This window comes from Chelmon rostratus, chromosome 12 (assembly GCF_017976325.1).
Source record: "Chelmon rostratus isolate fCheRos1 chromosome 12, fCheRos1.pri, whole genome shotgun sequence".
Taxonomy (NCBI): Eukaryota; Metazoa; Chordata; class Actinopteri; order Chaetodontiformes; family Chaetodontidae; genus Chelmon; species Chelmon rostratus.
In genome coordinates this window covers 1929551-1954638 of record NC_055669.1, presented here as the reverse complement: position 1 = coordinate 1954638, position 25088 = coordinate 1929551, and the positions used below count along the sequence as shown (strand labels likewise).

The window sequence follows — 25088 nt, the reverse complement described above, 5'->3', positions numbered from 1 at the left end:
TGTCTATGAAATAGTTGAGACAAATCAGTGTCTGTTGGAAACAGGTTGAAATATTCCTTCTGTGCTTGCAGATTTATTCACTTTCATTAATAAAATAAAGTGTTTAAGAGCTGGTTATAGACAGCGATACCTTTATAAAATGGAAAGGATAAAATTTTAGATAAGTATCATATTGTTCCAAAATAAAACTTCTTCTTGTTTCAAAATTATATTTGACAAAGTGGGGCTGTCTTTTATTTTGGTGGACAAGACAAAAATGTCTCTCGTCAAACAATCAAGTAATTGTAAAGCACATCATATTGTCTATGCAGCAGCATTTGCCTGAGATGCAACAAGTGTTTGAGATATAATTTTTCATGCAGCTGTATTCTCTCATGATTTCCTCCCTCCATGTCTCTCCATTTCTTTATTCTTGTTTCTGCAGACTCTTGACTATGAGACCAAGAAGTCATACACCTTCAAGGTTGAGGCGTCCAACGCACAGCTCGACCCCCGTTTCCTTCATCTCGGGCCCTTCAAGGACTCAGCAACGGTCAAGGTGAATGTCCTGGACATGGAGGAGCCTCCGGTCTTCACCAAGCCCTCTTACTCTATAGACGTGTATGAGGACACTCCTCCAGGAACCATCATCAGTTCCGTGACGGCTCACGACCTGGACGCCAGCAGCAGTGCTGTCAGGTAACAAGGAGCTTGTTAGTCAGTGGGAATAATATTAACAGCATCCTTAACTGCATGTGGCCACTGTCAAAGTTCAGACGTAACCTAGGAATAATGTCAGCGTTTTAAGTAGAGACTAGCTGGTGTCAGTTAGATTAGCACCATTGTATGTTTCCCTCTCACTCTTAACTGCATGAATACTGAAACACTTGCATGCAGTCTGGAACATTTATTTAACCATGCATGCCTAAAAGTCACTAGTTAAACTTCACAAGAACTTCACACACAGATTCAGTGATGGATTTGGGAAAAGCTGATACAATCCAACCCTGAAGGAAACACATGAACTGCATCTAATGAGTAATGCAACGTGGGTTCATTTTTCCACCAGCGCATGTATTTGTGATTTCACATGCATGAATTCACTGTAGGCTGTATCATGTGGTTGTAAATTGTCTTTTAAAGTGGGCAGCCTGCACCTTAATTCAACAGCAGCTATAAAAAGAATAGTCCCATCATTTTACTGTCAGCCAACAGGAGTGAGTGCCCCTGTGTCCAAGGTGAAAATCACCCATTGTGCTGTTATAATCACTCACTTTTAAAAGTCAATGTCAATCATAAGAGCTGAACTTGTGTTGTAAATACATACAGAGACAAAACTGAACCTTTAGACACTGTGGTTACATGCACAAAATGAAAGAAAAGAAAACACTTAAAAACACTTTGGGTTGCAATTACAGATCTATAGTGTTTGTACAATGTGAGCCACTGCGCAGCCTTTGTAGACAACAGAAGTGTGAATCTGTTCCATTCGACGCCTCCGGTGTGGACGAGGTTTTATGGAAGAAGTTGGGGTGCATGACTGAGTCAACAAATTATGTTGACGATGTGTGTCGTTCGTTTTCCAGATTCTGTTTTCTAATGAAAAGTGATGTTTGTCATGATGTTGATAGACAAGCACAGTCCAGGTAGTACTGTGTTTCTTGCACACTGTATTTGCTGTTATTAATTATTTGTATGGAAACATGATTGGAGAGACTGAGGTCCATGTCTGACTTGTACCCACAGTTGACTCTGGTTTCTCTGAACCATGAGCCATGTCATCCACAGCCAGACCTTCAAAGTAGAGGCAGCCCATCAGAAAGCCTGACAGTAATTTTTGGAACAATCATGTTGGTGTTTTGAAAAGGTGCTGACACACAACCTATTTTTTTACGTATGAGAACTTGTTGGTGGTCTCCAATGGCTGGCAGAAACATTAATGTACAACAGTTATGCACTGGAACTTCAACAATGTTACATACGCCCTGGTTTTAAAACATGAAGCCGTACTGTGTGGATCTGAGTGGGTCAGAGTTATTGCCGTTCCAAACCGAACCTCGAAACATCAAACTGCTTTGCTGCTACGGTGCTTAAAAACAGCGAAACGAGCACTTTGCTCTTTTTAATGGGTTCTCCTGTGACGAAAGCTCCCCTTGCTGCCCCACTGCTGGAGTGAGAGCGTTTTTGTGAGTGTGGCTCTTTTGATGACAGAGCACCCAGAACTTGATTCCCTCTCAGGTGAACGCTTATCTCCGCAGGTATTCGCTGGAGTGGCTCACAGAGTCTGACAGCTGTTTTGATATTGACACAGTGGAAGGAACCATTTCCACCAATGAATACCTGGACAGAGAGACAGCTCTGCAGCACAACATCACTGTGGTGGCAACCAAAGTCAGTAAGTATTCCACACCAAAATCATGATACTGTTATATTTTGATACTGTTGATGGTTAGCATGTTTTCTGCAGTAGCCATCCAATGCACTGACATGATCTGATTACCTCTCTGTATACTAGTGTTCACTGTTGGTGTTAAGAGTCTGCTGTTCTGCAGTTCTCAGTTTGTGCACAATTTATTTTTTACCTTGGGGGATGCCCCAAGCATTATTATCTGTGTAACTGCTGCAAAGTGTGCAATGACAGTCACATCATTACACACACAAAGCTGTCTAGTCCTTAACTATTTTAAGTTTAAGCTGGATGAATTGAAATGCTTTTTTTCAAACTGAAAAGCATAACTGGACAGCCGCTTCAAATCCCAAGGTTCTGTTCACTCGAGCAGAAAATGTTTCCCTCCTGGAAGAATCCAACAGTTATGAGGACATTTTACTGGTCAAATGTGAAAAGATTGTAAAAACACAATAAACTTTCCCGAGCATTAGATCATAGAACAGTGCAGGCCTGCTGCGGCTTCTGATGATGTCCTCACACCATTGTTTGTAAAGCACAAGTTACGCAGACCAGTCACAAATATCTTCACAGGCTGATATTAAAATCAACTCATCATTCTAAGTAGCAACCTCATCATCAAATAAAAATGGATAAACAATCTACCACCAACACAGTAAAATCAATACCAAACAAGATAATCACCACAATCGAGACTGACTGAGTTTCCTCCGCAAACAAAGAGACTCAGGCCCACATGCTCGGAAGCTGGACCAGTGCATTACGAGCTACTTCAACAAGTGACTCAGTGCAAAAATACAATTGACAAGCAAGCACATTTGACCCAGAAAGTCTTGTTGTGTTTCTATTAATAAACTTGGTAATGGTGGTCAAAACCTATAGCAGATGCTGGATCACACCAGGCATGGATAAAGGTCTATCTGTGTCCAGGCCTCTCATCACTGTATATTTACTGGCCGACCCCGCTGTTCTCCCATGTTGGTCACCCCACAGAATGATTTAGCTGAGAGTGTCCAATGTTCAAAGCTTGGACTTACTCTCCTTTCACAGTTTTGGGATGAGGATTTGGATCATTTTTTTAGTTACTGTGGTTGTTCCTCCTTATTTGCATACTTCAATAACTCTTAATCTTTGGTGTGTCTCATAGTCCAATGATGTGCTGTGTCTACTCTGTGCTCGCTCTGCTTCATCACTCACATAGAGCGACTTTTTAACCTGCGCCCTCATGTTACCTCAGTCAACTGTCTTCAGAATGTAATTCTGGTTTAGAAATGTCAAAGTCTCCGCCCATGTCTTTCTGTAAGTCCAGTTCCTTGGCTCAGCAGGTAAAGGGGGCTGTCCAATAATCACATTTGATGCTTGGGTGCTGCCATTGGCGTGTCAGTATGTGTTCGAATGAGAGGCAATTTGTCGATTGATTTGGGTAAAAGTGCAATAAAAATGCAGGCATTCAGGCGACCCTTGGTTTCCATATGTTACTAGAGTGCCACAATCAATTAGCACACTGGTGAAACTTTCTTCTGTGCTGTAATCCATGAAGTGAAGATGAAGTGTGCACTTTTTTCAGTGTTATGTGAATAAAGCTTCATAGAGTGCCATTGCATTTGTGCTATTGGAAACCAGAGGCTGCCAATGGCTTTCCACATGGTTTCACTATATGCACATGTATGCACAGATGCATGCACATACCCTTGATTACACTGGAAGAAGAATTTACATACAGCTACTTCCACTAAATGTGCGTATTGAGATATGATCGCAGAGGCAGACTCGAGCTAACAAGTGCAGGTTGAATATGAATAATGGGAACACTGTCTAAAACTAATGCAGACTATATAATGGATCAAATAACTAAGTTTTTGTTGTTGCACCAACAGTTGCACCCTGAATCCATGCAGTTGCTGTTCTCTTTGTCCACTTGTTCTGAAAATGTGGACATTTAAATTTTCATTTTTCGTGTGCGCTTTGAGGAGGTTTTGTCCATTTCGGCTTAAAAGCTATGACAGAAAGTTAATTCTTGAACTAGAAAAAGCAGCAACAAACAATTTCACCGCTTAAAGCTGTTCTCAAGCTTTTGATCATCTTATGTGACCTTTATCAGCAGATGACGAAAGGAAAGTGACCAACAATTTGTGCACTCTGCAACCTGAAAAAAAAGAAATAAATAAATGACATACACAATTAAAATATAAAGACAAACCATTGCGACTATCAATTGTTGCAGGAAGCTTGGGTTACATTTCTCTGTGCCCCTCTCTCCCCCAGTCCTTTGCACATTTGGCTGGAGTGCAGCAGCTGTAGTGACTGCAGTGGAAACTAAATTTAGTAAATTTGAGCAAGCAGCTTAAGTCATCCAGACCGTGTATGCACCATATGATTTCCTCCTGTAAGCTTCTTGAGGTGGCAAAGGGCTGCCGAGTTACAAATCTGCCAGGCCTCCTCATTAGATAGAGCAACAAATCCCCTGACTCCATCACAGTCAGTTGTAGAGTGAAACACAAGAGTTTGTAAGTTAATGATGATCCAAAATGATTGGAGAAGATGATCCGACAGTTATTTGAGATGAGCGGGTTAAAACCACACAGGCAGCTGCGGCTCATGCAAACATTTGATGAGTGTCTGACTCCATCTAGTGGCCAAAATCATTATTTCAGCAGCAGTATGTTGGTTTTGGCTAAACAATGTCATGTACGATGAGGGGTGACTTATATAAATTAGTGTAGGTGTGTCAACAAGTTCATTAAAACACAAAATCAAGAACATCACAATTACTTCTTATATATAATTACTAAATTAGTTTCAGTATTTTTTCAAATCATGTCTTTTCTCAGCTTCTCCAATGTGAGGAGTTGTCGATTTTTCTGTTTTATATTACAACCTAAAACATTTGGGACGTAAATGGGACATAAAAAACACAATGTGCTTACTTGCTAATCCTTTTTGGCATATACTCATTTGAAAAAAGTACAAAGACAGTGTATTTAATGTTTGACCTCATCAGCTTTGCACAGGTAAACAGGTTGATTGGTAACAGGTGATAGCATCATGACTGGGTATGAAAGGAGCATCCTGGAAAGGCTCAGTGGTTCACAAGTGATGGAGCCAGCTTCACCACTTCAAAAAAACAGACTGTGTTGAGTAAAACTGTTGTTGGTGAACACACTCTATTTCCAAATGATTGCATTCTGTTCTTCTATACGTTTTACACAGTGTCCCAACTTTTTTTTGATTTCAGAGTTGTGGCAAAAATGTATACCTCTGAGTTTTGGACTGTTGATAAGAAGAAACAATTTGAGAACATCATTTTCAGCTTTACAAATCATGATGGACACATTCCACTGTTTCCTGACATTTTACAGACCAGTTAATTAAGGAGACAGTAGGAACATTAATCAATAATCACTAGTTTTTAGTTGCAGCAGTAACTCAGATGATTCCTGCAGAAGAAGGTTAAAATACCTTTCGCCACAATTTTATGTAGTCCCAATGCCAGTTCACCTTGAAGAACTTCAGAGGGTAATTGCCAGCATGGAGGAAGAGGTGAGCTGGCTGGCTCAGAATCAGTCCGATGCTTCCAATCTGGAGACAGACTACACAAAATCACATCAGCCGACATTCTACATCAGAGTTTGGACGTTTGTCTGGGGCAACACGTCAAAGTCTGTGCAGTCACATTTAGATATATTTGGTTACTTACCAATTGGTACTCACAGTGTGCCATAAACGGGTCGGTGGCGAGGTAGAACAACACAATTACACAGCCGAGACCCTCATGCCCACGCCTGGTGCTCTGTGTGCAGCATACAAGAACTACTACGTACACTGTGTAATTCAGAATGGGTACTAACCCTAACCTCTGCTAGATGATTTACAGCTGAAACACAGAAGTGCAAGTGTGTTTTAAGCTGAGTGTTGCAGATTGAACAAACCTGTTCAATTGGACACACTGATGTTTTACTCTAATGTGCTCGTCCTGCTTTACCAGCATTATGTATCAATCTTTAGGTCCACGTAAATGACACAAAGCTCTCAATGTGGGCTAATAAAGACATGCCATCGACCAGGGTATCCAGATCAAGATGAAGAGTTTACTATGTGCACATGTCTGTACCTGGGGTGTTGCCTGTATCTCACCTGATGAACGGCTGAAAGACTCCTGTCCAGCATTTCAAAAGCTTGACTGATACGTCCTTTGTGCTCAGACTTTGCAAAGAACTGCACCATTTCTACCAGACTGGTTCAGCATTTTCTATCAAAAGGTTAAATCCAACTGTAGTGAGATGTGGAAGGAGGTCATGGTGAAGATCACTGTTTTATGGGCATGTGATTACACACTCATGCTCACATTAACAGATGGATGGAAGAGAAATAACACTAAAATATGTTTGTCTGCTAAAAATAATTAATAATCTTCTCCGCAAAACCTTTACTAAAACCAACAAACTGAAAAAACTGTCAAGCTCAACATTCCATAAACCTTACTAACATCAAAATGAAACATATCAACACGTCACACACACACACACACACACACACACACAAACACACACGCAGCCCTGAGGAAGTAAAGTGATGGACCAGGGTTTATAGACTGCAGCCTACAGGTGGAGTTGATGCGTGGATTGGCAGCAGGTGCACACGTAAGTTGGCGGGAGGAAGGAACGAGTTCACCATGCTCTGGAGAAAACAGATACACCCACATCCATAGAGGGAGGATGATTTCACGGAGTGTAGTTAATTTAAACACAAGATACTTGTGCTCAAAAAGAGGATTCATTCTCAGTGAAGAACCTTGGAGCCCTAATCTGCCTCTATACATGCCAAAGAGCAGTGATTCCTAACACGTCTCTGGGGGTCATCAGGTGGATACTTGGGCGTCCCAGAGTCACCCCCCCTAGTGCCAGTTCACACTGCTCCTACACAATCCAAACAGCACTGCCACATTCAACTGACCCAGGCCTGTTTAGGAGATGCTCCAGGTAGTGGCCAGTACAGTACACATTTAGCTAATGCTAATGCTAACCGCTAAGAAGAACAGAAGAAGACAATACAGTTCCGATGCAACCATTTAGCTAATGCCAATGCTAATGCTAAATGCTAACCGCTACCTGCTAAGAGGAACAGAAGAAGACAATACAGCTAGATTCACCTATACTGTTAATGTTAACTGCTAGATGCCAATACTAACTGCTAAGACACTACCACCGCATATAGTCATATATGACTTCATGTTGACTGTTACAGACAACCCTCTGCTGTCTACCAAAGTGTCAGTGACAATCAACATCCTGGATGTGAATGAGTTCCCTCCTGAGCTGGCGCTTCCTCCAGATACCTTCGTCTGTGAAAACTCCAGAGTCGGGCAGGTAAACTGAGCTGAATCTGCTTGGGAATGACGCTTGCTCTTACAAAACAGTGTGGAGCATACACTGCACACCTTTACCCTGGGTGACAAAGATTTATCATGTTGAGATCTGAGTTAATCCGTGTTACAGTTCAGTTCAAATAGTCTAAAAAGCCACATTCAGATAAAGAGTGGGTGTACCATACAAATTGAATTGTAAATGAGAGGATAAAGCATGCAGATGCTCCACTCTCCACAGGAGAGTTACTGTTTTCGTGTGATCTGAACCAGCACTCTTTAATTCACAAGCCATCAGCTTTCCTCTCCTTGGTTCTGCGTGTACTGAGCAGATTGTCTGTGTTTGCTGCCTGACCAGGTGATCCAGACGGTCAGCGCTGTGGACAAAGACCTTCCACCTGTCGGCCAGAGGTTCTTCTTCAAGACCCCCAAAGAGCTCCGCAACAGAAACTTCACTGTTCGAGATTTTGGAAGTGAGTAAGAGGGGATCAAAAGGGAAGAAGACGAAGAAGATAATTTTGTGTAATTGTGTGACTCCTTTACTTTGAAGCAAAAGTGGCTCTAATCGTTATTTTTATAACAATGCATCTAATAATAGTGACAACAAAGTGTCCGTGTGACAGGGCTCTCACGCAGCGAGTGTCAGCTCATTGTTTAGCCGTCGAGCACACAGCTGATCACTGCTCTCGGAGCGTTGTTTGGGCTGCTGCAGGCAGCTGAACACCTCAGCCAACACCTTGTCACTTCTCATGTAGACACTGTGGTGTTAAACTGCTGCTGAAGCTTCTGTCAGAAACCCACTCTGACCATATGTTATTAGTCTTTGAAACAGCTTGTGTTTGTTTTACTTCACTGGTTTTGAAGACCAAAGAAACCTACTCTATTTCTACTTAAGTAGAAAGTTGGAGTGCTCTCTGCTGTTTTGTTGGTTGATTGATGGTAGACACCTTTTGGGTTACTCCACTATTCAGACTTCTTGTCTCATTCTATATAGTCCTGTTTTATTTAGAATTACTGGATGTACAGTTCATATGCACAGTTCTGTAGCCCATGATGTACTGTATGCCCTCTGCCAACATACAGTGCCAGTATGGGAAGTGATGTCCCTTAGGCCATATCGTGCTTTAGTTATAATATTCATCCAGCGTTGAATATCCATGGCTCCTATAGCCCTGACGTGAGGTTATAATTTTGAGGAAGTGCACATCAGCCACATTGTGCTCTGCAGTGTAACCTCAAGGCGTTCACATGTAGCTGTTGTAGATGTGATGTAACCCCTTATCACAGAAATATAAATCTAGTTTAAGAGTGTGGAAGAATGTTAATATTTGATGACTTTGCAAACTCTGGATTACATTCAGTCACAAGGTTTTCCTTTTTTTTTAACATTCACTCTGAACATTATTGAAATTCTTTCTTTTCACTTTCATCTGCACATGGCAACAACACCATGGTCAAGGTTAGAGAAACTATAGTTAAGTTATAGTTACAGTTGGACAACTAACACATGGTTAAGGCTCTGGAAAAGTTAGCCCAACATAAACTGCTGGATTGTGACAGCGTGTGAACCTCCTGCATTACCACACAGAGCACATACTGCATCCTGTATTGTGAGTCATGGCAGTGGAGATAAATCTTGAAGCATAGATCCTCCAGTATTGTCAAAATTTTGGGCTGGATGATCAGCTTTTATAATCTTCCACTTCAATTTCCTGTTTTCTCCTGCCACACCTCAGCAACAAGCATTGTTAGATTTTTGTGTTTGCGCCTGTACAGCCAGCATCACATCTGATAGAGTCAGACACAGGCCTACAGCCACGAAGGGAAACTGGAGCGTGTGTGTGTGTGTGTGTGTGTGTGTGTGTGTGTGTGTACCTATCAAGCAGTGGACAGTGTTACATGTTTACCAACAGTGGACTGGTGAGCCAACAGGAAACATTTTGGAGGTCAACTGTTGGTATGGCTGTAAATCATGCTAAAATCACGTCTACACCCCTCTGGTGAATTTATCTTAATATTAGCTAAGAGGGGACTTGCAAATCTGTGAGTGTTCAAGTTCATACTCAGTGCTGCCCCTGCAGGCTGGAGCTGGGATTTCAACCACTCACTAACACGCATCATTTTTCACACCTCAATTGTGTGAATGGCGGGCAAAGGATCCTCACACTAAGGCCTTTATACGCCAGGGACGTAAAAGATGACAAGAAGCAAATGCAAAATACTCAGACGCTAATATTTCAAAACTATTCATAACGGAAGCAACTGCAACAATTGCACCAGTTCATTCAAAAAAATGTGGAATCAGCATCATCCAGTGATGACGATGTCTTCCTCTTCCTCCTCAGCAGGAAAAAATGTTAAGCCAGACTACACCAAAAAGGTATATATGGTGTGATGATGAGTTACCCGAACACAGCAACTCATGTGAACCTCATTAAATGAGGGTTTAGTCAGTCAAGCAACTGCACACACACACACACAGTGGTGCTAATATATCACTGGTTGAGGCTGATCAGATTCATTTTGATTGACTTTGCGTCCAAACACTGGCGGTAAACTGGATCATTATATGAAGGAAAAGAATGTGAATATGTACAAAATAAATTTACAACAATTCTACAGATTGGACAAAATATTGCAAAGTCTGCCTATGCATTAATTATTGGTGATCACTTTCACCAGGGACTGGTTCTAAATGCCTGTAAAGCTAACCACCTATCCTGGGTCTTTCTTTTGAAAGACTGGTGTTACGGTGTTATTTGTTCCGAAGGCAAAGTCTGGTTATTGTCCATATTTATCTTAGCCTAATCCCTCCATTCATTGCAAATGGAATGGAGTGTTTTAAGTGGAAAGGCTGACACTTCAGGGATGCTTATTCTTGGTATAGTCTTCAAGAGTTGGTGAGACTTCCCAAATGTCGTGTGACACAGTCTGGGAAATGTCAGTGCTGTAACATCATCCTCTGCTGGTTTCCAGACAACACAGCTGGCATTGTGACTCGACGCTCAGGCTTCCAGCGGCGGCTGCAGGATGTCTACGTGCTTCCTGTTGTGGTTGAAGACAGTGGTTACCCCGCCCAGAGCAGCACAGCCACCCTCACCATCCGAGTGTGCTCCTGCGAGGCCGGGGGCTCGCTGCTTACCTGCTCGGCCGAGGCCATCTTCCTCCCCGTGGGCCTCAGCACTGGAGCTCTGATGGCTATTCTGCTTTGTGTAGCTCTGCTGATTGGTAGGCTCATCTTTCTTCTAGAACTACAACATAGTGATAAATACAAACACCAAAACACTGTTCATAGGACTGAAATCAGCACATTGGGTCATACTTTCAGTACAGGCTCTATCTTAGAGTCACAGATGTATTAGGCTTTCTTTTAGGTCTATTTAAACACTGTGTATGCACAAGAGGGACATTTGCATAAGCAAACACTGCAGGTAGGGGTTCCACTTTAGTCATTATAATTACTAATGGTTGAATGAGTAAATTACACCAGTTCATTGACTGTTTGTGTGAATGCTGTGTAGAGTGAAACTTAATCACTGTTGTATAAAGGGCACAGGGCTTGCTTTTCTGTATTTGTCTGTATTTCTGCACAAGGTTAGAAAAAAAGCAGCACTTCAAAAACAGTGTACTCACATCATGCGTTAGCCAGTAGTTTGATAAATCTGCTGATGCATTTGAACAGGAAGCCTTCATCGGAGCTTGTATGACAGGAGTCATGTGATCACCAGCCAACAGGAAATGATAACACCTGCACACCGCCAGGAAGATCCTACATTTAATAGATGCTATTATTGCAAAAGAGTTTCTACATTGATAATAACAATAATAACACTATGATAGCACAACCAGACAGGTGAATGAGTCACGTAAACCATGTGGGAGCGTTGTATTAAATTTGTCGATGCGAAACCTTTCTCTTCGAGACAAGGATTGATGAATTAGTGAATAGGCAATTGTTCACTAACACTAGAACAACAGTAAAGGAAAATATCAGAGATTTTAGGAATTTTATTAACTTATTGTGCCCTGAGAGGCCATAAGAATAAATCAATGTGGCTTTAAATATGATGACTTGAAATGGACTGAAGTACTTTCTGTCCACTTAAATTGGCAGACTTTCCCACACAGCTCAACATATTAACATCTGCACAGCAATGCAAATGTAACATTAAATTATGACAGAGCTTTAACCCAAAAACAATTCTTGTCTGCTGTATCAATGTCACTTAACCTGCAGTGCTCCCAACTCTTTAAGTCGTGCATTATTATTAGGATTTTCAATTGTGAAAAAAAAACAAAAAAGGATTTTTAGGAATTTTTATGAGTGCATTTGTGATGACTGGCTAAATGAGAGAGAGAGAGAGACTTTCAGGTGTGATAAAAATCACATTGTTGTGGTGTTTTAATTTTCTGGCCCACAGCTGATAATGTGATAATGATGAAGAGGCATTTTCCCAGTGAATTAATGTTTGTAGGATAACACTAGAGGGCACCAGCAACCCATGACAAGCCTCTGCTCATCCCAGGAAGATGCCCAAGTCCACTCAGAGACGCTGATGCTCATTTACTTCTTTTTCATTCCATCATCTCATTTCATTCATTAATCATGCCTCTGTTACAGAGAATTATACTGCATACTACACTATACTATATATATATATATATATATATATAATATAGTTAAGAAATTGCTTGTTTCAGAAATTGCTAGCTCTCATTGTGAAAGTGTGTGTGCATATACATCTCGTATGTGTGTTGAAGCAGAAATAAAATTTAAGCAGGGTGGAAGCAGTTCTTTATGCTGCCCTCACAACTGATTCACCCGCAGTCATAAGAGAAGCACATAGGTGTGTGTGTGTGTGTGTGGACTGATGGCTTGTCAGAGAAGAATCACTGCTTCCTCAGGGCATTGTGCCTTCTTTATTGGTGTCCTCTGCAGAGAGGGAGGATAACTGAAAGAGGACATAAAGGAGCAGAGGGGAGGATGGGCTAATAGCTGCGAACACATAACATCCACCTTTTCCTCGTGCCTGACAGAGAGAGAGAAAGTCCCTCATATGTCATGATGGCAATGAAGCACTTTGCTGTAGCAGAAGAGGGAGCTTGACGGTACGCTTGGAGGAATGCTGGCTGATGTTAATTACTCAAATATCTTAACATTTGTGCTTAAAATGGCATGTGTATATTTTGGCAGGGTTATATTAGGTCAAAGACGGTTCTCTGGAAAGGATAGACTGGAAAATTTCCACTGCTGGTACATGATGCTAGAAAAAAGCTTTTCGTCTTCCCTGGGGATTGGCCTTTGGTTTGGCACCTCATGTTTTATTAACTTCCTGTTAGCTCTTAGCTCTTGTCACCTTTGGGGCAAAAACACAAACGCAGACAGGTTGACCCGGCCAAAAAAGCAATTAGCAATTAGTTTCATAATGGATCACCCTGTGGATTATGTATTGGTAAATCATCAATAAAATGTCAGAAAATACTGAAAAATGCTCATCACTATTCTCTAGAGCCCAAACTAATTTAATTGCTTATTTTGTCAGTAAAAAACCAAAACATAGTCAGTGCAGTGATGGAAAACAGAGAAAGCAGCAAATCCTTACTAATGTTTGGCATTCTTGCTTTGTGAATCGATGACAAAGACTGATCGATTATCAGAATTCTTATTAATTATTAAATAAAACTGTGACATGATCAGTGTCTCCAGAGGGCTGGGATGTTTGACGTGCTGGTGCTTCTTGAGCGTGAGTAAGTAAAGTCGAACATAAAACAGAGACAGAACAGATAAAGATGGACAAAAATGGGAGAAAAGAATGGAAAACAATGTTTTCAGTGGAGATTGTAAAAGGTGAGGGACTCCTGAGGCAGGCAGTTGAAGCCCAGCGGCTCTGAGTGTGAATTCTTTGTTCTTTCCTGTCAGGATTTCGACACAGGAGTTCCCTAATTCAGGCTCATAAAGGCTCAAACAGATTCAGACCTGAAACTTTGCTGACCTCAAGGACTAACAGCATGGCATTAAAAGCTCTCTTAAGTTAACAGGAGGCCATTGTAGGTAACTCTCTGTTTCTGCCACCTAGCCTTGGTTAAAAGGGCTGCAGCACTTTGGGCGACAGCTGTTGGAGCTACAATAATCCAAGCGTAAAGAACTGAGGCATGCGTGACCTTTTCCACATCAACAGAGAGGAGGCAAAGTGGAATTTTTGAGGTCTTTATCAGCTGGAGGCATCATGACTGAACTAACCTGATATTCAAAGCCAAAATTTGAATCAAATTCTACTTCAAAGACTGAACTAATCATATATTGACAAAAATCTAGTATTGACGATCAAACCATCACTAAATAAATTACAGAATCTTGTTTTTATAACAACGGTCATCACTTCTCCCAGGAATCATGCTATTGTACCCATCAGAGAAATTGCTGTGTAAAATATAAATAAAATCAGAATGCAATCATTTGCAAATGAACCATGCTTACCAACAACAGTTTGTCCAAGAGTTCCTGAGCCCATGTAGTAACATCCTTTATTCAATCATGTGTCCACAAAGTGTTGAACCTCCCTCCATCCTCTCTGTGAACCACTGAGCCTCTCCAGGATGCTCCTTTCATACTCAATGATACTATCACCTGTTACCAATCAACCTGTTTACCTGTGGAATGATCCAAACAGGTGTTTTTGGACTCTCCCAGTCTTTAGTTGCTCTTGTCCCAACTTGACTGAAACATGTCACTGCATCAAATTCAGAATCAGCAGATATTTACAAAAATCAATGAAGTTCATGAGGTGAAACATTAAATATATTGTTTTTGTGCAGTTTTCAATGGAGCATATGTTAGAAAAGACTAGCAAATGATTGCATTCTGTTTTAAGTATGTTTTATGAATTTGGGTTATACAATGAGGAAAGAAACACACAAAAAAACATCTGGAAACATTACGGATGTTTCAGATCTTTGTTTTCTCTTCCAGTCTGAAGTGGCATTAGGAAAAATAGTCCCAGGGCCCCCCTTCAAACAGTTTGCACCATTATCTGATGCCAACAAAAATATAAAGCTATACTTATTCTTATTTGAATTTTACATTTGTAAAATTTTCAAAATATAAATATGAAGAACATTAGAAACATTGTCATTTTTTAAATATAAAGAACAATACAAAGCAGAGCAATAAATAAACTAAATAACAAAAATGAAATAATTCTAAATAACATCAACATTGTCACATTGTAAATAACCTACATTACCAGACAGTGCTCATCAACACATGAAGCTGCCTGCTCACATCAGAAGTTCACAAACTTCAGCTGAACAGGACAGTGTGCTGCCCAGAGAGGTGGGAAACAGGGAGAGACCAGGACGAGGAGGACTGAGACAGACTCTGATTTAAATCTGGACTCTTGCAGTTAGACTTGGTCCACATAAAGCTGAGGATCATTTGACTGAATCTTAAGGTCAGCAACAACAGGAGCATGATTCGTCTCCAGCCGATGGATTGTTGTAGTTGAGAAGAGCGCTGATTTTTCCTGCACTGCTCTATTCAAACTCAGACACAGTTCATGCCTCAAAAAACACTTGATTTTATGGGTCACATGATCAGAGTTGCTTGGAACTGAGTGGACCAGGGAAAAGTTCTCTGTTGGTCCCAGCTTGAATTCTACAAAAAACAGGTTTCACTGAACCATGCTTCCATAAAAGCAGACGGCGAGCAGGACGGACGAGACGAAGGGGAGACAGGGTCCAGAGCAGAGCAGACAGAGCTGCAGGGAGATGAGATGTAGGGTTAGCTGCAGGTAACAACAAGCAAATGTAATGTAGAGGAAGGGAAACTGGGTGGCTGCGGCACAGCTGCGTCTTCAGCACAGGACAGGGTGCAGCTGGAGAGGCTCTGTGAATTGGAGTCCTAGTTTCATTCACAGTGAGCTGCCGGTGGCCAGATCAGTTCTGTTTCTCACTTCAGCTCGGCTCAGAAGGTGCTGGATGTTTTTTCTGTTATGTGAGAAAGGGGCTTTCTGCTTCGTTACAGCCTGAAGAAATTTCAGCACTTTACCAAGTCAACACCCCCACCTCCTTCTCACAGCCCTAAATAAATCCTCCTCTAATGCTAACACAGCATTATTCCATCACCTGCAGGAGGATACAGCACTGTAGCTGATGTGCTGAATCAGAAACTAACGAATGATTTCACATTATTCTGCCTCTTTCATTGTACATGGGTTATATATTTCTCTATATTGTCCTTTTTGTGTAAATTTCTTCCCTTTGTACAACTAGTTAGTGACATGCTTTAACCTGCATCAGAAGGCAGGCTAATAAATAGCACATGTCTCTCAGTGGATGTACTCTCCACAGATTGTATCCTACGCGTCCTCTCATTTGAATTCCCCTCTGACTACGGTGAACCTGTTATTATTTCTGGAACACTGTTTGTTCCTTTTCACAATCCTCAGTTGTGCCATAGTGTTAATATTTCCTCCAGCAGCAAGAAGCTCACAAAACAGCCCTGCTGCTGACACAAGACACTTTTCTATTAAGTCTCCCAAAGAGCTGAACATGCTGAAACATCAGTATACTCCAGTACATACTAGCCCCCATTAACCCGGCCCCTCGTCTACACTGTGACCTTGTTTAGTTTCTATAGCACATAGCCCAGGGGGATGTTGTTGTGTTTCCTTCTCTGTGCGCTGATCTGCTTCACAGATCAGACGATTGGTTTGCTAATGGAGGGAAGTGAGGTGCAGCAGCTTCCATATGAGGACATACAGCACATCTGCATGCAGTGAGGACATTCAGCAGCATTTCTATTGACATATGTATCATATATAAATCATGGGATCTTTGATTATTTGTCCTCTGACTTCAGTCCAATGCACAATCATCTCTTCCCTGGATTGATGTTACCATATTTATACTGAATATATAGAAATACTGTTGTGTTAATAGTCAGTCCACAGAAACCCTTTAACACTCACTCATGTAGAAATACAGATAATATAAGCTTAAATGTGGAGCATGATAAGATCTACAGAACATTTCATTACACAGCAATTAGATTGTTTGTGGGAGTTTATGATCTAATTGAGTTGTGGCCATTAGTGATATGTGATGGAAATCTCCACAAATATCAGATATATGTGAGATGATCTGATTTTGAAATAGACTTGTCTAACATGCCTGAACAGCAGCTCCCCAGGAGGATCTTTAATTGGGACAGTTAGTGTGGACTTTTCTGCATTAGTGAGGTGGAAACTGGGATGATAAAACTGTAATAATCATGTCGCTCAGGCAGGTTTAATTGTCTCCCTGACAAGAAAAGGCTTTGTTTGTCACGTGTTTTAGGTTAGATTGAAGTCAATCTGTTGATTATGAGTTTGATTAATTGATTATTAATAAGCAAAAATAAAAGAAAGCTAAAATAGACTATTTCCAGCATTACAAGTTGAATAAATGGACATCAGGGATGCAGCCAAGGAAATGTGACTAATATATATTTGGTCAGGTATTGCTCAAGATTCACTTTAGACTGCCTCTGGCTAATGGCATGAAATATTCTGTTATACCCCGGCGTCTCTGACTTAATTTAAGCTAATTCACTAAATCTGCTCTCCGGTTGATTTATGTCTGTTTTGTTGGACAAACGCAAAATTACAGTGTAATTTAAAAACAAATCTAACACACAGAAATACCTTCTGTCTGTTTTATCTCTGTTTTGTGATGATCAAACCTGTCAGCTCTCCTGTTTTTCCTGGGATTCTCCCGTGTTTTACTGTCCTCTCATTAGTATTTAACCTTTCTAAAGGAAAGGAAATAGTTAGTGACAGTGAGCACACTCCATCCAACAGCTCACCTTGGCTGCTGTCTCTTTTCTCACCGAGCAGAAAACTAAAGAAACCTTTGAAAAGGCTCTGATAAACCTGTGCACAACATGCACAATAAACAGCAGACATCCAGAGCTAGCGACTGGCTGGTGAACACACTGTAGAGGAGCATTCAGCAGTTTTAAGCCAGATATTTTTCCCAGGATGTGGTGAAGACAGAGTGAACACTGGACTAAGAGTACATTCATCAGGTGAACAGAAACACTGCAGATGAAGGCTAATGTTGCTCTGACTGCCTCGACTGCTGCTGCTCAATTGGAAAGGATTGCTTTCAGCCTGGTAGCTGGACTAACCGATTGCTTTCATTGATATTGTAGTGATTTAGGGACTTTTATTCTTTTACTTTTCTCTATCCCTGGATGATCCCCTCCTTGCTGGCATCATTCCTGGAGAAACTGAGGGTGTATCTACAAAGTATGGTCACTTACTTATCTCCGAGATCAAGGGCGAGTTAGCCTCCAGCTGCAGCCAAGTCTTGTATTATTAGCAGCTGCATTTTCAACTGAGTGCTTATTTTTTATGCCTTACCTTTGCAGTAAAATTAGCTGAATAATTATTGCCCAGTTTCATTAGAGAAACTGGTAAATGATCAGGTTTGACCATTTTTGTCTCAACTCTGCATCTTAAAATCTAAAAGGTTTTAGACCGGGCCATAATACTGTGACGGCAGCATCAAAAGCCTTGAATGACACTTCTAGACGCTAATAGTCAGGATGGTGTCACTGTTTTTAGTGTGCCATCTAAGGCTTTCCACTCTCTTGATAATGAAATTCTTTTGAAATGACTGGATTTGATTGGGTTTGATGAAAAATCTTGGAATTGATTGGCAAATGATCTCAGAGGTAGAACACCAGCTGTTGTGGAGGTCAGTCAGGTTTTATGAGTTTTAACACAGGTGTGTATTCTGGGACCACCTTTGTTCACATTTTTTACAAATATATTAGATGCAAAATACAATTCATCTGTACACGGACAACAACAACATTCTGGATGACATAAAACAGTACAATACAAAACTAATGTTTCTTTTATAGAAACAAGACTTGTATTAATTAAAAAAGCAATAGTAAATTGTCCGGTTAACATTTTTACCCGTTATAGACCATGGTTATATAATTTATATGCATTCTTCTGCCTCTGATCTTAAACCTCCGGATACAGTCTATCACTCTGCCCGTACAGGTTCATCATGGTGGTTTGTGTTTACTATGATAGAGAGCTGGATGGCAGTCATGAGCAGAAGAGAACAGCACTGCATTCTGGGGCCAGGTTGATTTGCCTTGCAGGTCCAGACTTTGAGAAGCCCTTGTATGAACTTTTTTTTTTTTTCCAAAAACCAATAAAAATAAAAAAAATTTATCCTCTCCATACCTTGGCTGTCAGAAACATCACAGCAGAAACCTGTAGAAACTCCATTTTCTGTACTGTACATCTGATTGTTGTACATCTCTGGGGAGATGGACTACAAAGGTTGGTATTTCACTGTTATGTCCTTCCTGAAAGAATTAAAAGTCAACAGAAACATTAGGAATTACCACATCCTACAATTATGCTATCTGTAGAGTTGTGTATTAATGTCAAAATGTGACACCAAGCATTGACAGATGAGTAAACAGCAAACTTTGGAGAGCAGTCCAGCACAGACGTGTGAGGGTAATCAATGTTTTGTGCCTGCAAGAGGAACAGTGAGATTTGAGCGAGCAGCAGGGCTTCCTCTTCTTCCTCTTCTCGATATCTCCTAAGCTGCTCGAGCTCAGTTTTGGCAGTTTGTGTCCCGATGCAGACTCCAACTGAGAGCAGAGCAAATTACCCTGGATCTGACCCGGGAGTGACATGTCATCCTGTTAAAGCCTGCCATCAGGGCTCTTTACACTGTGATTCATCAGCTTTTCCTTTTGTCTACTGATATAAAAAAAAAAAAAAACACAAGAGAGCAGCCGGGTTTTTCCAGTGTTTCTCTTAAATTAAAGATTGTTTGCCAGAAATTGTTAGCAAGCACACTTCCTTGTTGTAAAGTGGTCAGACTGCCAGGGTGGCGAACGACACCGAACAGAAACAGAGTACTGTTTCGACGTAGTTCATCCAAAATAAAGTTTATTTTTTTCTTTTGAACTTGTGAACTTTGGTATTTTGAACTCAACTTCATTCTGAGTGTGTCATATTTCTGGAATTAAACCTTTGCAAGTCACAATAACTGTCCACATTCTGGTTTTAGTGAACGTCCAGTAGGACAGAGAGAAAATAAAGAGAAACAGACAAACCAATTGTATTGTGCATGTATAGAGGTTTTTCAGCTAACCCATAACTTCCTCTCTGTTCTTGCAGTCATGGCAGCATTATACATGGGCCAAAGGCGCAACAAAGAGAAAGAGACTCTGATGACATCAAAGGAGGACATCCGCGATAACGTCATACACTATGACGATGAGGGCGGAGGTGAGGCGGACACTCACGCCTTTGACATGGGCACTCTGCGCCACACGCACTCGCAGTGTACCAGCACTCACAGCAGCGCCTCCAAGAAGGACAAAAATGGCTACGGAGACGGGGTTCTGCTGCATCTCAGCAGTCGCGCTGATGACGTCAGGACGCCTGACATCCATTGTCAAACAGCCAGCGTCATTGCCGCCGTGAGCAACAAGGCCCCGCTCTCCCCCCGTGGCAGAGTGACCGAGGACGGTGCTGAAATGATCAGGGAGTTCATCGAACAGCGGCTGGAGGAGAGCCAGCAGGGATATGCCGCCCCGCCCTATGATTCACTGGCGACCTACGCCTACGAGGGCGACGGCTCGGAGGCCGGCTCGCTCAGCTCCATCGAGGAGTCATGGGTGATTGACGAGTCGGGGGATTTTAGCTCCCTTGGTGACTGGGGACAGCCGTTCAAAACACTGGCTAGTATCCTGGACAGACAGCCGCCTGCTCTGACTGAGGAGAGCTGAAAGGAAAGTGGACAGCAGAGAGACTTTGGGTGGCTATGTGGGAATTAGTGTTCTTTTCTAGACCTTTTTGTTTGTTTGTTTTTTACTGTGACAGCCACTGGCTAGAACGATGTGGGGACTTTTTTAGAAAGCCGTTCATGTGAGGTAGAGTTGTGGACTGGTTAGCCGGAGAGCGAGAATCTAGCGACAGCTGTGTGAAAAGGTAAACTTTATAGCTCCTCAAAGTGCCTGAGGTACTATATGTTTACATGTATTTTAAGTTGTGATACTTAATAAAAGATCTTGAAGTGGCGTTTTGATTTCAATACCAGATTCTGAAGCCTCATCAAATCATTTCTTACCCACACTAGGAAGGATACAAAATGTTGGATCGCCATCATCAAGTCAAACTTTTATTTTGTCCAGAACTTTAGTATATGACCAAAAACCTGCAAAACTGATGGCATTCACATCAGCCTCAGCTGCTCTTTGCGTTTACTGCTAATTAGCTAATTTTATGCCTACATGCTAAACTCAGACAATGTGAATATGAGCATGGCGAACATCGCCTGCTAAACATCAGCATCAGCATCAGTATCAGCACTGTGACATCCTGCTGTTGTAGTTCAAAGCGCTGCTGTGCCCAATTAGCGTCACAGAGCTGCTGGCATATCTGAAAAGTCTTGCAGAGTCCCGTTTCTATTTCACAGCAGCTTTAGGGCATTTAAAACGTTTAAAATGAATTTAGCTGGGTTTTCTTTAATGGGATCTGATGTCATCTTTCTTTATGAACTTTAACATCTGGCACTCATTTTCTGAGTACTGGGGTTTTTCCACTTCATTTGCTCAGCAGTTGCTTGTCGAGCAAATATTTTGATTATACAAACACAGACAAATCTGGACAAAACAGAATTACAGGTTCAGAAAACAAATAGAAACAGATGGGCTACTAACAGAGCTCAAAATATTTCATCTCACTTGATCAACTCAAGTTATGAGTCTCAGTTTGGGGGGGAAATGTTGCTCTGCTGTCGACACTGCTGACTGGGCTGTGTGCCCATTGTTCCTGTTTGTGCACACTGGTCGTGTGAGCTTGAATCAGAGACTCAGACCTCTCAGAATACTAATGTTTACTGAGGACGCTCATTTTCTTGTCTGTGTCATCACCATTATCGCTGCTCATGTGCTATGTAATTATCAAAATGACATATTTAATTGCCCTCATCAGTTTTTAAAAGGTCTAAGTGTGTACTCTCACCTACAGCATTTCCTCGGTCTGAATCATACTTTAAAAATGACCTTTGTTTTTTTCTATAATTTTTCAATTAGATTCGCTCCTCAATTCACAGTTCAAGGCGATCATGATTAGAAAAGTGCTACATATATCAAAGATATTATAAAGCTATAAAGTTATTTATAAAGCTGCACTATGCAATATTTTCACATCAGTAATGAATGAGTATGTGTAACCTGACAGGTTCCGCTCATAGTGATGAACTCTTGTTTGGTCTAATTGACCTTGTTTCCAGCAGCCACAGACTGTTTCCAGTGATCTGAACAGAAGATCTGATCTGACAAAGTTAGCAACAAGCTAGCTGGTGAACATAGCAGATCATATTTTTCTAAGGCTAAAGAGGGTAAATGAACTTAACACTCATCAGCTGGACATAAACATGACTCCAAATGAATGTTAATGTTAGAGTTTACAGCTTTTGCTGCCCTCATGTGGGAAAAATAAACAAATACATTTGCAAGTATAACTATTTGTCATCTAATCAGCTCTATTAGTTTATGAAGTTATGAGTCATCTGTGGCTCTCTCTTAGGTTACAGGTTACAACACTACACTGATGTTACAACAGCAGCTGAGAGGAAGTGGCACATATTCCTTTTCACAGTGATGCTATCATATGCAGCCCCCATATTTCTTTTATTTTTTCTTCTGTTAGGGGTATTTTGCATTTATCAGAGAGTGACTGATAGAGACAGGAGACAATAGTCCACCAGAACACCAAAGCCCCTTTTTCCCAGCAATGTGTGCGCCTGAGTTTACAAAAAAGCCGTCTTAAAGGATAACTTTCGTTTTTTACAACCTGGACCTTATTTGTAGAATTAAATACGACCATTTAGACACCCAGACAACTTTGGTGGCATTTGGAGTCATTTTGAAGAAATTAGCCCCAGAGGAGCGGCGCGTATATCCGTATAATGCGAGTACTCGGGGCATCCATGCGCAGCCTCTATATAACACATAATCTGCGGCAAAACTCGTTCATATTCCAATATTTTGTTATGATATGCTGGTGCTATTCCCCTCTGAGCCCGTGGTGGCATGTTATCAATATACAGCGTCTCGAGGAAACTACCTCTGACGTGGATGATGTCATTACCGAATATTACGAATACGCAATAACAAACCATAGCTGTGCCAAACTACAGCTAAACTAGCCGACCGCTAATAATCATGCAACAGTTGGCCTAGTGGATGGAAACAACATTCATTCGCTTTTTATTTTCGGCTATTCGGTTAACATTTGCGATATATTTGAATATTATCATCAATACCAAATTCTAAACTTGAAAGTTAAAATGCAGTGACATTCAAGTTGTAATCCATACCAGTGGATGACATCTCTTTGGTATATCTATTCTTGAGGAGTGTATAACTGAGTACAGGTAGTCATAATGTATTATACTGTAATGCTCATTAGTCAACCTCTAGTTTACAACTAGTTGAGACATTTGACGTTTGCTATTGTGTGCAGGACTTCTGCAATGCTGTTATAAAAGTGCTGCTGCTGAACATATCAAGATTCCTCATGCTAGGAAGTTGATGGAGATGTTTAAACAGCAGATGGAAAGCACCTCAGTGTGTCAGAGAAGTAGACAGCAGGCACACATGTGACTGTCGCCATAGAAAAGAATGGCATTTTATCATACCACGGGCTCTTCTCGATGTAGAGGGTCTGTTCCGGGATGTGTGTGTCATCGGGTGCTGAGACAGGCACATTCGTGGGAAGTGGTGATAGATGGAGCCAATACCCTGTCAATTCCTGTGTCCGTGACACAGGACACTACTTAATTGGAGACCCAGTGTACCCATTGCAAACGTGGCCGGTGAAGCCCTTTTCTGTTGCAGTCAGGCCGTCACCACAGCAACAGAGGCACAAAGCCAGCACAAGAGCAATTGTGGCGACTACCTTCAGGTAGATGGAGGTGTCTCAAACAGAGATATGGCTGCCATTTGGACCTCCCAAAGAAGATGGTCTGTCGTGTGCTGAAAACTTATATTAAACATCACAGGAATATTTTTGGATGTGTATGGGAACAACACACTTTCAGAAAAGTCACAGTCATTAATGTAATAAAGCTAACTCCACAAGTACTTTGATATTAATCAAACTGGTATTTATCTCATGGGCAAGTCTGACATTACTTGGACCAGGTTTACAAAGCAGCATTCTAGTGGTATGGTAGTAGTGACATCTGTAGGTGAAAGCATTATAGTTGTGTGAGGGCTCCAGGGCTGGATGAGGAGTGGGCTAACTCTAGCCTCTATGCCCCTAATCAGACACAACACAATTCTTGAATTTTGATATGGCTGGGTGCTTAAAGTGTTCCAATATATGTTGAAACAACACATGCAAAATATTATTCCAATACATTATTATTTAGGGGTGCCACCGCACATCTGTTTTGTTGGCTGAAGTGGTAAACAGTGCTCAACGGTTGCCATAGAGATCTGAGGTAAGCAAAGACTGCAGCTCAAAAACACTGAGGTGATTTTATGTTTTTGTGTTGTTATGTATACTCTTATTACATATTACTACCATATTTGTAGTTGTGTCTTTGTATATTTACATAATTTGAATGAAATGTAGTCATATTTATAGGTATTTGGTAGTCATTGCATCTAGCTAGCATTAGCTAGCCACAATCTCCCAAGCCAAGCACTCCAGTGAAGCTGCAGCAAAACAATTGAAGAAAATGGAGTGCAGACTTGATGCCACATTTCCGCTTTGGCCTCCAAATGTTGAGAAGCTGATTGATAACCCTGAAGACCTAGCTTTCTTGGCCAGCATTAAGACAGACAGAGTAGCCACATTTGGTGCATTAGATAAAAACCTGCAGCTCAAGGTGAAGCGACGAGAGGAGTGTCAAGCTAGGCAGCCAGGCAGTCCCGTTGTGAAAAGGAGCTGGAGGAGATGACGGCAATGTCCAGCTTGGTGTCGGAAAGTGATGAGGAGCCAGAGGATGATAGCGACACAGTCTGTCCACCATCTGAAGGCAAACCATCCCTTAAGCATAAGAAGACTGGAACAAACGCCTTCATTCCACATGACATCCTTAGCCATACAAGTGTTGTGTCACTGGCTACAAGGTTGAAGATGTCACCAATGCAACAGGCTGCCTTCACACGTGGTCTGGTCACAGAGTCAGGTGGTGATTGTACACATCTCTCTGCATCCTACGCAACAGCTGACCGTGCCAGACGGCAAGTGTTGGAGACAATTAGTGAGGAACAGTACAAGCAGTGGACACCACCTC

General features: G+C 41.4%; 1 protein-coding gene across 1 annotated transcript in view; it reads left to right on the top strand.

The window, feature by feature from the left end:
• LOC121614495 (cadherin-12-like) overlaps positions 1–20855 on the top strand; it is an 84411-nt gene extending 63556 nt beyond the window's left edge. The window contains exons 8-13 of the mRNA XM_041948374.1: positions 425–678; positions 2238–2374; positions 7631–7752; positions 8107–8221; positions 10725–10976; positions 19949–20855. Coding sequence (XP_041804308.1) covers positions 425–678; positions 2238–2374; positions 7631–7752; positions 8107–8221; positions 10725–10976; positions 19949–20562 — 1494 coding nt within the window. The 3' untranslated portion in view covers positions 20563–20855. The remainder of the gene's footprint in view (positions 1–424; positions 679–2237; positions 2375–7630; positions 7753–8106; positions 8222–10724; positions 10977–19948) is intronic.
• The last annotated feature ends 4233 nt before the right edge of the window (positions 20856–25088 follow it).